At 34.9% G+C, this 12,562-nt stretch overlaps 1 protein-coding gene and 1 long non-coding RNA gene across 3 annotated transcripts in view; one reads left to right on the top strand and one right to left on the bottom strand.

The window, feature by feature from the left end:
* Positions 1-2,260: 2,260 nt before the first annotated feature.
* Positions 2,261-2,561, bottom strand: LOC107076508 (uncharacterized). The gene is made up of 2 exons (XR_001477731.2): positions 2,441-2,561; positions 2,261-2,349 (listed from the first exon to the last, which is right to left on the bottom strand). It is a non-coding gene; the product is annotated as an uncharacterized lncRNA (long non-coding RNA).
* Positions 2,289-12,562, top strand: part of malt1 (MALT paracaspase 1) — a 30,324-nt gene continuing 20,050 nt past the window's right edge. Inside the window, exons 1-5 of one of the 2 annotated variants that reach the window (XM_015340188.2) lie at positions 2,289-2,424; positions 4,291-4,537; positions 7,014-7,180; positions 8,374-8,495; positions 10,905-11,052. In XM_015340188.2, the coding sequence (XP_015195674.2) occupies positions 4,386-4,537; positions 7,014-7,180; positions 8,374-8,495; positions 10,905-11,052 (589 nt within the window). In that variant the 5' untranslated portion in view covers positions 2,289-2,424; positions 4,291-4,385. The remainder of the gene's footprint in view (positions 2,425-4,290; positions 4,538-7,013; positions 7,181-8,373; positions 8,496-10,904; positions 11,053-12,562) is intronic. The other variant, XM_006627209.3, reaches the window with a different exon arrangement.

The raw sequence follows: 12,562 nt of genomic DNA, 5'->3' as shown, positions 1-12,562 counted from the left end.
CTCGCTCACCCTGCGGTCCATGTGGGTCCTAATGTCCCAGTATAGTGATGGGGACACTATACTGTAAACAGGCGCCGTCCTTCGGATGAGACGTAAAATCGAGGTCCTGACTCTCTGTGGTCATTAAAAATCCCTTGGCGTTTCTCAAAAGAGTAGGGGTGTAACCCCGGCGTCCTGGCCAAATTTCCCATTGGCCCTTAACAATCATGGCCTTCTAATAATCCCCCTTTATGAATTGGCTTCATTACTCAGCTCTCGTCCCCACTGATAGCTGGTGTGTGGTGAGCGTTCTGGCGCACTATGGCTGCCGTCGCATCATCCAGGCGGATGTTGCACATTGGTGGTGGTGGAGGAGATCCCCATTACCTGTAAAGCACTTTGAGTGAAGTGTCCAGAAAAGCACTATATAAGTCTAAGCAATTATTATTATTTTTATTATTATCTCAAATCATCCTCCACCTTATTGATGAATAGGGTTAGTGTTCTCTGAAAACTGCCAGTATCACATTTTTTTTCTTCCATCTCTGGAACTGACTATAACTGTAGATATCCTGTCTTGTAATTTGTGTATGTGAGTCATTGTCATTTTCATTGAATGTGTAAAATAGTTAAGGTAAAGTTAAAACAATTGGTAAAGATGTGCTCCCTGTGGAAGGAAGTTATTTTGTATGACATGTAAAAATACTGAACTACCATCACAGTAAAGATCTAAGTCACGTTTCATGTAAGATTGTGGAAAAGAAATAAAAAATACGCAATTTCTGTCAGTTTAAAAATAAACTGACATCTGTTTGCTCAAGCCCATTTTTCCCCAACATATTTCAATATTATCCTTTAAAAGCAGTAAAAGGCTAAGTTTGAAATATACTGTATAATTTAAGAACTTCAGATTATTTTTTAAATAAAAAAACAAAAATCCAAACTTTATCTGTTCACTGAAATTTGTTTTCCAATACAGTAATATTAAAGTAATCCATACAGAATGTTAAATAGTAAAACTAAAAGCAATTAACTTGATCACAGGTCACCGATGCAAAAATGTCAAATGTATATTAATAATAATAATGTTTTACTGATTGAGAGGAACAATACGGTTAGATTGTCTGTCTGTAGATGAGGAGATTTAATCTGAGTTGTGTGAAGAAGTACTGTGCAGCATTATTTTATCGAAATTTAATAAGGTTTTGGGGTGAATATAATAATTATACAACTACCAGAGTTTCACTATCATTAAATATGTTCTGTGATAACTCCTTTTTGCGATTTCCAATAACAGATACTCTTGATGCACTAATTCCACAACTCCGTGAGACTTTTTTTTCAGTAAATCCTTCCACCAATCTCTAAATCAAAGTATCTACTTAAATTTATTAGCGAGGCCTGCTGTAAAGGTTCTACAAAGGTCTATAAAAGATGATATATTCCTTTGTGTACAATATACTGTACCTCTCAGATCACCTTCAACCGCTATTTAATTTGTATGTGTAAATGAATGATGTACAGTAATATGTCTATAAACTGTGCTAGTGAACAGTTAACACAGCAGTTGATTTTTCTTACCCTTTCTTGATTTTGTTTTTGTTACTTTTTGATTTATTCTTTCCTCACCTGTTGTATAAACTACTGTACTGTATATACTGTAGGTTATTGTACCTGGGATTTTAATTTGTACAGTATATAATTTGTTACATTATCCGTTTATTTGTTTTGTTTGTTTACAATGTTTTGACTAAAAACGTTCTGCAAACATATCTTATACACTGCAACAGTTTGTAGCTTTTCGTTTGGTGTTTTTAAAAATAGTCAAGAGAAATATACCGTAGACTGTTAAAAACGATGTCTTAGTAACTATCTCCCGAGTCATTTACTGTATTTTAACTGGATAGTTAAAACACGACTCACAGAAAAACATTGGTAAGATGTACTTAATTAGTTGACTCATTTGTTAAAACCACTGAATTAACTTCCTTGTAAATATTTATCTTAAGTTAGTCGTTCCAACCGCCTTACTTTTTCGACGTACAGTAGGTAGCAGTCTGGCAGCTGCTACTATAAAAATAGTACTCGTTTTATTTGTTCAACGTACTGAAGATGTAATTCATTATTATGAACTTTTATTCAAAACAATGTTAATGCCAGATTGATAAGTATTATACAATTTCTGTTTTCGAAAAGACGTATTGTTGCCTAAAGTACAATAAAGCAACATTTTGAGTGAACCAATGGAAAGAGTAAAGTACGCCCCTTATGTTTCAGGAAGTAAGATATTTGTCTTTTATTTTCTTTCCTAGTAGACATCTGGATTTCCCCGTTTTCGTCACTCCTTTAAACGCATGTGGTAACTCCAATCTAGACAGAAAAACGAGAAGCATGATTCTACCACATCAGTCATTTTTTTTCATCGGTCTGTTGCATCGTACATAGGTGAGTGACATTTTACCTCTTTCTGCCTGTTGTCCCCGAAATGAAGTATGCGTTGTGTTACAAATTCTTTCGCTTTTAGCAAAAGCATGCTTCGAAATGACTCGTGTATTATTATGCTTTGCTTGTGAAAACTCACTTTTTGCGTTTTTAGTATTGTAAGATTTGTTTTTTTAAAATAACATTTAGCGCTTTTAATTGTACTGTATATTGAGAGTTTATCTTTGAAATAACGCCACCACTTGTGTAGCGAATGCTGGTACTGTAACTATCATCCTGTGCATATCCATTTAATGTATTCTCTCCCTTTTTACTTTTTAGTGCTATTGTACAGTTCGTTGATGTCAGAGTATTAGTTTTACTCATTAACTGCAAGTTTGCTCAGTTGTGGGTGCAGTAAGGAATGTTATAGTTACGCATTCTCAGTTTGCAAACGGCAAGAGGCCAGATTAGCAGCAGCACGAAGAGGTACAGGACAGGAAGGGCTTTAACCTAAGGGTTAATTGTATTCAAGAAATGCTGTATTTTCCTGGGGTAAAAATAAGTAATTGGTGAGTTAAATCAAACAAGTTGATTAGCGTGATTAGTTAAAGCTGGCAATGAAAGAACCCAAGTAGACTGAAAACAATAAATCCTGGGTATCTGGCACTATGCAGCTCAGTTTTAAGCACAGTTTATATTCGCTTAGCCTGAATACATGGAAGTTTAAGTTTGGAGAAGGGAGGAAGATATTTATTTTCTTCATCCACTTAGCACAGAGTTGCCCAGTCTCTGGATGGCCACCTTATTAGAGAACAGTACTATTAGTTCTATTACTGTGCACATATCATGTATAATACTTATTATTATGTTTTCAGCTAAAAGGACTTCATATTCATATTTACTGTAAGGTTACAGTACATCCCACATTTGGAAGTTTGGTCAGTACCATCAACAAATCTGAGTTTTGAGCACAGCCCCACTGTTGTTCACAATACTTTTGTTATAGCTAGACAACTAGGCGGTTAATTCTATACTAATCATAATAACTTTTATTTATAAAGTGCCTTTCCAAACCCAAGGATGCTATACCTTATACACATTCCACCTGCCACAAGTGCATTCTCTTTGAGAATCAGCATACTGGGTTATTAGAATACTTGGAGCCTTAGTCTGTTAATGTCCACAAACACCTAATAGCTAGCGGATTTTTCTTATTAAGTTTCCTGCATTCACTTTATTTGTTTTTGTTGTATCTAGGTAGATGTATGTTTCTTCATGTAGCACTGAACAGCATCTCATTAAAACTCTGAAGTGTTTAACAGTTTTATGAGCTGCAGTTTTTACTTCTTACCCTTCAAAAACATTTGAAAATGCAGATGTAAAATGGTTGCAGGGACTCTCTCAAAGAAGATACTGTGCATGAAAGATTTGTGTGACAGCTTACATATTTACTGTACTGTGAAAGAAAATAAGCCTGTGTTGAGCAAGTTGATAAAGGTTTTTTTAATGTAAATGTGGCTGCATGATTCATAGATAGAATGCCGAGATAAAGCAGCTACTGTAACAATTATGTCCTTGACTTTCTGGATTTTCTTTGTCTGGTCTTATACAAAGATTCGGGATTACTAGTAAAATAGTACAAGTAACTGCAACATCCAAATTAAGGAAGTTTTTTTTTTTCTGGAAGTAAAGAATCCTCTTAGGAAATGTCATCAAAAGGAGTAGCACCAAAAGAGGAAACTGACCAGAAAGAACCTACAGTATATCTGTAGTTCCATGTTACATCCTTTTGGCACAAGAATGATAAGGCCCATGATGATTGGATTTTGTAATACAAGGTGGTTGACATTTGCCTGGTTAATAATGTTAATAATGTCATGTGTTTAGGGGGGACAGGACTGCACCTGGCCTAAACGGATGTTGCCGTGAATTTCTGAAACTCAGAATTGTGTCTGAGGCTGAGAAAGCTACCAGCTGCAGAGATGTCAGATTCCTCAGATTTCTATTCTTTAAATGTTAACACACTAAAGGAGCCCATTCTGAAGAAGCTGAGTGAAGTGCTTGACAAAACCAACAACAAAGGATGGAGGAAGCTGGGTGAAATTGTTGCCAGTGACAGACGTTTTAAAGTGAGGTGAGTGACTTTTGATGTAGTGACCAGTTCCAAGAAGTGTGTGCTACATTCCTGCATGTACTGAGTAAATATGACACAGGTCTCATTCAGTTATAGCATCCCTTTAGAGTATGAAAGGCTTTTGGGTCTCCAGGTTTGTGTGTTGTGTAGCTTCAGAAATGTGGGAGATGCTTCAGCAGATTTAAATATTGCCTGGGACAAACTGCACTTGGAAGTTCAGTGCTCTTGTTTGAACAGTTGCCCATCCCAGCTCTCTGGTAAAGTTCCATTAAATAATTCCTGAATGAAAATGTAATGACTCTGTGTTGTTGGTAAAGTACTTATGCCATATAGAGCATACAGTAGGTCTTTTTGTTTGTTATTTCACAAAGAGTGTGTTTTCTATGAGTAAAACAATATAAACCTAATCCAAAAGAAGCAGAATAATTTTCAAGTGCTGTGGGTGGGCTCACATATCTTACTGTATTACCTAGAAAAAATCAGATTACTTACTAAGAGGCTTGACAATGCAACAGGTGAATATCGAGACCAACAATGTTTATTTTACTTTTAACAACTTACACTAAAGAACTGAAATTACAGTGATGACACTTTTTAGAGTGACTTGATATCACTCTAAAGAGGCTTTATTAGTATTGTTCTATACTGATAAAGCCTCTTTAAAGACACCGAGATCATTTTCATGCATTTTGCCAAATTAACTACATTTTATCACGTTTTACCTAATCCTTCTTCAGTGCTTATGCTTCGTCATGTTTTAAGACCAAAAAAGTGATACTTCATTGCTCTGTTGTGAAGCTGGAGTAGCTGAATTGCTTTTTAATTTAAGAAGACTTTTTTAACAATTGTATTTTTTACAAAGGACGGAAACATCTTTTCAAAGTCTATTTACTACATTTCTAAATGCATGAACAAAATGAACCTTCATGAACTTGCACAGACTGCAGTTATCAACAAGTAAGACTGGTGGTTGGAAAAACACTTATTTGTCACCTTGAGGCAACTCCGCCAAAACTGATGATACAATAGAAAGTGTGGGGTTCTAATCTTAGTGGTGCACTGCTGCCATCAGAAGTGATATGCTGTATACACACATGTACTGTAAGTAAATAAGGCAATATCGACATTTTTACAGTGCTTTTAGTAATTTAATTAATATGTACAGTATATACATACAGTATAAAGGCCTTTCTCACTTAATAGAAAAACACAAGCAGAATGCATAATGTGTATACAGTATATACACAAATATATACTGTACATATGTCTATATAAAATAACATATAAATTTGCCTTGTGATTTGTAGCTTCCTTGGTCAGACTGCTCAAAGTTGTGCTATGAGCTGCCACCATACAGTGTTTCTAAGCTGTGCTGGATAGAAAAAATAGTTTCATGCTGTCTGGTTCTTTTGCATTTTTACAGTTGACTGCCATATTATGCAATGTTACAATCTTATACACATTAAAGCATGGTGTATGTCTCATTGTGTGGGCTTGTAAATAATACGGAGCAACGATTGCTTATTTACTGACAGTTTTGGGGGAAAATAAATATGATAATTTTTTCTAAGGAACAAGGGTGTGAAATTTTACCTAAATTTAAAAAACATATACTGTATATGCAACTAATATTTGCACTTTAAGAAGAAAAAAACTTGGAATTCTGTTGCTGTTTGGCATCTTTTTGTTTTATTTCAGCCATGTGACATTACTTTTAACATCAATTTTTTCTTCAGTTAACTACCAAATAAAGTGTAAATCTTTTACTAGATCCAGGAAGTAAATATACTGTAAGATGTTTCTTGTCTATGAAACACAGTTACTGTAAACCCATATTACAAGGTTGCTAGGAGGCACAGACAAACAAGTCCCAACACCTTTGTCATGAAGAAAAAAACAAATAAAGGCAGGAATCTGTTGGCTTGAATTATAGTGATAAGGAGTAGATACTGTACGGTGTGATTTGACATGAAGAGCCTTCCTATTCTCTCTTACATCCCCTCCAAACTTTGTTGACAACAAGATAATTTCTTGTATAACATTCAGATGGTGTATAGATTGTTTTAATCTTCTAATAGCAAGGTATTGCTAGTACTTGGGGGACCAGTATTGCTGGTGTGTACCCACACTTATTTTTTTCTTTATACTGTATGTGTATTGCCAGTGTATTAAGAGAGAACATACTTAATGGGCCTGACTATGCACAAGACTGAGTGAAACATAACATTGATGTACGCAATGAGCAAGTGGAATAGCAATCTTAAAAACAGATCAGGAATATTGTGTGCAATAACTGGATGTTATTTAGTTCTTCACTTAACTCCCAATGTGCTCTTTAATTTGCACATTAATATGTATTAATATGTATGATTCATTCAGAATATCCACAGTAATCACTCACTGAACAAATTACAAAATTGGGACACATCTGTTTTGTGGATTCATTTTTTAATGTTTTCCCTCCTACCACCCACAGTGGGGAAGAGATGGACAGATGCTCCCTGAAAGTGCTGGAGCTGGAGGGAAGCCCGTCCCGGAGTTTGCTGAGGCTGATTGGAGATCGTGGGTGCTCAGTGAAGGACCTGGTGGAGTTTTTGCAGACGATGGGCCATGCAGAAGCCCTACAATGCATTAAGCCACCCGGTAAAGCATTTCTTATATTGCTGTTGGCCCAAGTTAAAACTTTAAAGCAGCTCTGAATTTGTTTTGAAAGTCAGCCTCATGCAGATGATTTCATTACTTTAAAAAGCATCAGAACCAAGTTTGTGACCTAATGCTCGAGGAGTGGTTTGAGGCAACCAGAAATCCACATAAAGTTTAATAGTTTCTAAATTACAGTAAGGGCCTGTTCACAGTGGAGGTATTTTAGTCATTATGCATTGTGTGAACAACACAATTTTAAAAAAACTAAAGAACAAAGTGAACCAAATCAAACTGAGACCACTGCCATACAGTAGATGGTCTACTGTCACTACATTAGGCAGATAGCCTGAGTTCATTTCACTTCAGAGACTTGAATGTGAATAACCTGAGAGAATGAGAAAGAAAAGATACTTTATATTTTTCCGGTATTACATAAACTACATTATACAACACTATTCAGGGAAGGCAGAAAAATTCAGATTAAACACTTTTATGTCTTATGTGTTTTCTTGTTTTCCTTGGAGGCTGAAAGAGAAACCTATTACTAGAAGCTGTAGACGGTGCAGGGACTGAGTAACAAAAAGACGGACCAAATGTACAGTATTTCAAAATTAAAGACATACTAAGTATCAGAGTTCATTTAATTATTGCAGTGTGAATGCAAGTGATGTCTCTTGTTTTAAGAGAAGTGAACACTAATGCACTTTCAACTGTGTACAGTTCAACTAAATGTGAACTTATATGATTGTTAAATTGTTACAAACCAAATCAAGTTAAATAAACCTAAGATTGAATGCAAAGTCCTTTATGAGGAGATTTTCTCATTAACTTTAGTAAAGGTGTAAGCTGAAATGGGATGGGATGGTACTAGAGTTCCGCTCATGTCCTAACTAGTTAATTTGATGCAAAATTAATTTCACAAGAGCATTTATTTTTCTCTTATTGTTCTGAAGAAATTGACTTTTTGTTTCCAGTGAGTTCTCGGTTTTCTAATCCTGGACTGCTGCGTGAATCGCATGTCCTGTGTAAAGCACTGCTTCCAGGCTTCAAGCAAGTGATCATTAACAGATGCCAGGAGAAAACCTGCATGCCCATGCTTGTCAATCACTGCAGATAATTAATATAAAAAATGTGAAAAACACATTCTTTAATTAGTGCTAAGAATTAATAGCATTGCTTTTATTTTAAAACAGGGATTAAAATTATTATCCAGCCACAATCGCAAGCAGTTATGTCTGGACATACTGTTCGGCTTAGCTGTCATGCTGTGGGACATCCTAACATTCAGTACCAGTGGTTCAAAATGAAGGAAGAGGTGAGCATACAGCATTTGTTTTTCATGGCTGAACACATACTGTACAAAATTCTATTTTCACCAGATGAATACTCCAGGATTATTCTGAGTAAAGATGCACGTGGATAAATGGTCTTTTAGCTGCTTTGTGATTGCATCCAATTCTTTTTTTAAATCAAATAAATTATATACTGTCTGCAGTATGTTGAAGAATTATTTTCTAAATCTTTTAACAAATATTTATAGATAGGTTTCAGCACATATTACAAATAGCTCTTTTCAACCAAAAGTTTTATTTTTAGAGTCAGGACAGATTGGAACCAAGGCTTTCTCCACAGTGGCAGAAAGCAGAGTAGTAACAGTGTTCAAAATAAAGATGGATAATTAATCATTTTCCTAAGGAGGAAAAAATTCAGGATTGACATGAACTGTAGCATAATTAAAATACTAAGTGTTATCCATTTAAGTTCCCATGAAATTCAATTTCTAAGGATTAAGAAGTTTTGCCCACATCATAAATGAAATGGAAAATATGGACCAATTACAAAAAGTAATGGGAATAGGTAGTATTAATGAGACTCTGAAAGTCATGTACAGTGCATAAATACATATTCTGAACTTGGAAACCGTTTGATTTTAATTGAATTGAATATTAAATTAAAAAAAATCAAAACTTTAGACTTAAGAAAATTGCTTTGAAGCATATCTTTATTGTTTAATTACTGCTAAAACACAAATTAAATAATATGTTAGGAAAGCATTATGCATATTTTAATCACTGGAGTTTATGATAAAGCAGAGATAGTCTGTGATAGGAAATACTGAGTTGTTTAGAGGTATTGATTATTATTATTATTATTATTATTATTATTATTATTATTATTATTAATAATAATAATAATAATAATAATAATGAGTGAAAATAAAATAATCTCATTCCTGCACTATAAAGGGTTTTTATTTTAGTTAACATCTTTAAAAATGTTAACTATTAAATTTATCAAAATGTCATGTACTAGGTAGGGTGGGTTTAATTAGATTCCACACTAAAAAGTAGTCAGGTAGTGAGCAAAGCTGATTTGGCAAAATAGTTGCAAACCAATCTATTTCAGTCTTTCATGTTTATATTTGTCTATGTAACGCCTCTAACTAAGGAACATAAGTTAATAGTTTTGTGTGTAATGGAACATTATATTCCCATTGGTGATCCTAAAAACAAAACATTTGAGGTTACAAATGAAACCAATTCATTGAGTTACACAGTGAACAAAGATACACAGGATGTGCAGACAAGAGAAAAAAGTATAAGATCACAACACTACACACAGCAGAACAAAGCGTTCAATAGAATCATGTTGTAATCTGATCTTTTCTGGTGGGCACTGTCAAAAACACACCATAGACACTATTTGTGATCACAGGATCTCCAGCTGCAGGCTGACTAGGACAGGGTGACCTGAATTCAGTCAAAGAAGGCTCAGTCTGAATTGCCAGTGGCAACAGGTTCCTCCATCCATCAACACATGCAAGTGGTAGGATGTACTCCAGGCGACTTGCTGAAGATGAACAGAGAGGATGAGGCCAGGTGTAGGTAGATGCAAGAGTTTGGAGATAGTTGTAGCAGTGTGTCGAAAGGAGTGATGTACTGTATGGAGGAGTTACATGACAGACCTGAGGCAGAGAAAAACTCAAGCTGCATGGTGGAGTTTAAAGTGAGCTGGAGTGGGAGGACAAGGTGGGCTTCTACAAAGAGGCTATTCTTATCATGAGAGAATTAAGGTTTGGAGCAAGATGCATGTAGAGTTTGTTGTGTGTTGTAGATGTTATTCGGGAACAAACATAGAGAATATCCTTGAGCAGATAGGAACTGAGAAGGGCAGATATTAGTGATTGTGAGTAATGCCAAGGTTCATGGCACAGGAAGTATGAAAGTATCAGATGGGGTCTACTGTACCATGATGTCTGTATTTAATTAAATATGGAAAGACTGACTTTGGGATAGTGTGACCATGAGTAGGAGAAAGTCTTTAGCAGATGACTACTGCTAAATCTTTTAAGTCACCTTTGATGAAGGACTCCACCATCTGATTAAACTATTTTTGATAACAATGAGATCTATGATTGCTGTATTAATGGTTTCTTGTTCTTTCAAATGCTTCTTTGTGTAAACATAAATACACATTCATTACTTAATATTATTGCAGCCCTGACTGCCTTAATAATGATTAGCTCCTGTTATTTTCTGCATTCTGCTTTGAATGTAAATTCCTTCATACACTAAGTTAAACAATTTGTTATTTCTGGCTTATTAGTTTTCTATTTGAACATTGTATGTAAGGCAGAAGATTACACATTAGTAACAGAATTGTTATTGGGATGATTCATCTTAAGACAGTCACGAAGTCTGCTATTGTTTTCTCTTCATTGCAGGTACCTAATGGTAATTCCCCTGAACTGGTGTTTAGCCCTGTTCATGTACAAGATGCAGGTTTCTATATCTGCAGGGTAAACTGTGGGGGATCCTTTGAATTCAGCCAATGGGCACAGCTTGAAGTATTTGATGTGGCTGCAACATATGGTGAGGCACACTCTCTAACTATTAAAACTGTGAGATAACTGATAAACAAGAGCTTAGTGATCTAAGAATTGTGTCAATTCCTTAAAGACTGCTGTGAAATCAACCACATCACTAGGAAGTTACTTCCAGATTCCCACAATCCCCCGCTGAACATATTGTATTGCTACTGATCTTAAAGAAGTGCTCAGTGCCCTTTCAGATCTGGAATACCAGAGTGACCTCACAGAGATGGGAGTTATTGTTCTGAAATCATGTCAAACTGCTATTGTTGCACATAGACAGAGGCCACTCAACTGGTAATTTGACTTATTGTGTAAGTTGTCAAGGTAGTTTAGTGCACTTGAACTAGCTTAGCCGTGTCTTAGCCAAGTGGTGAAAGCTTATGCAATCAAAAGCATCTTTTTTTTTTGCAATTTTTGTTTACATTTAATTTCTCTCACCAAAAAGTGTTCAGCTTGAGCACTGAATTTTTGTTTAAAAAATGTACATCATTTGTATTTCAACAAAATGGGAGATCGTTGGAAGAAAGTAAATACTTTTTGCAAGGCTCTCACCACATTTACCTATTGAAGATTGTTCCAAAAATATTTTAAGTTAGTTTCGCACTAACTTCTATAAATCTATGCTGAGAATTTTCATAGAAAGGAAATTCAATTTAATTTGGTTCTTTTTATTTAGATGTCTTAGGGGCAAGCTTGACTGGTACAGTACACTGTCTCTGTTTTGGTCACTCATTTATGAATGAATGTTATTACATTTACATAGCCATGGCTCCTACCCTAAGAGCATTTTGGATTTTCCTAAATAGTAGACTATAAATAACTTTCCTTGTTTTTTTGTGCATATGTTTCTAAACACCACTAAACTGAAAATGTCCTTTCACTGCTAATGTATTTTTTTATTTCTGCCCTTTTAAACTACAGTAGTGTGTAAAATAATTATAGAAAACTCTTTGTATTCCTTGTTTGTCCTGTATATACAGGACAAGCAGGACAATGTTATGTGTATCTCCAAGAAACTTATTTCTTATTGGTGTTTTGCTATTGTGATACTGAAGAAAGTCCCCTTGCATACAGTGTTTTTTAAGTGTTTCTGAAGTACTGTATTGCATTCATGTGTACCCCTACATTCTGTAATGATTCCTTCACTATTTTACTTAATTTCCATCTCTTCTGTTTAAAGTCTGATTTTGTTAAATCATATACAGTACCTTACCTTTGGATTCAGCTGGTACACAGTAGTTCTGAAATGGACTTCAGAAGTAATTATATGTTTCTTAGTTAAGCTTGAAAACCAGTTGACAGTTCTAATAGTTTATCATTAAAATCATTTGTTACTTTCCTCTTTTTCTTTTGTAAATCACTTTATTGTGAAGCTTTTCTAAAATTGAAATTGTAGAGGTGATTTTCTGATATACCAGTAAAATCCAGAAATCTTGACCTCAAAGTATTTTTTGTGTTCTGCAATTATAATGAAGTGCCTTAAACATATTTTAAACAGTGGGCTGATG

Source organism: Lepisosteus oculatus, chromosome 3 (assembly GCF_040954835.1).
Source record: "Lepisosteus oculatus isolate fLepOcu1 chromosome 3, fLepOcu1.hap2, whole genome shotgun sequence".
Classification (NCBI taxonomy): domain Eukaryota; kingdom Metazoa; phylum Chordata; class Actinopteri; order Semionotiformes; family Lepisosteidae; genus Lepisosteus; species Lepisosteus oculatus.
The sequence above is the reverse complement of the archived record's forward strand: the minus strand, read 5'-3'. Positions and strand labels throughout refer to the sequence as shown.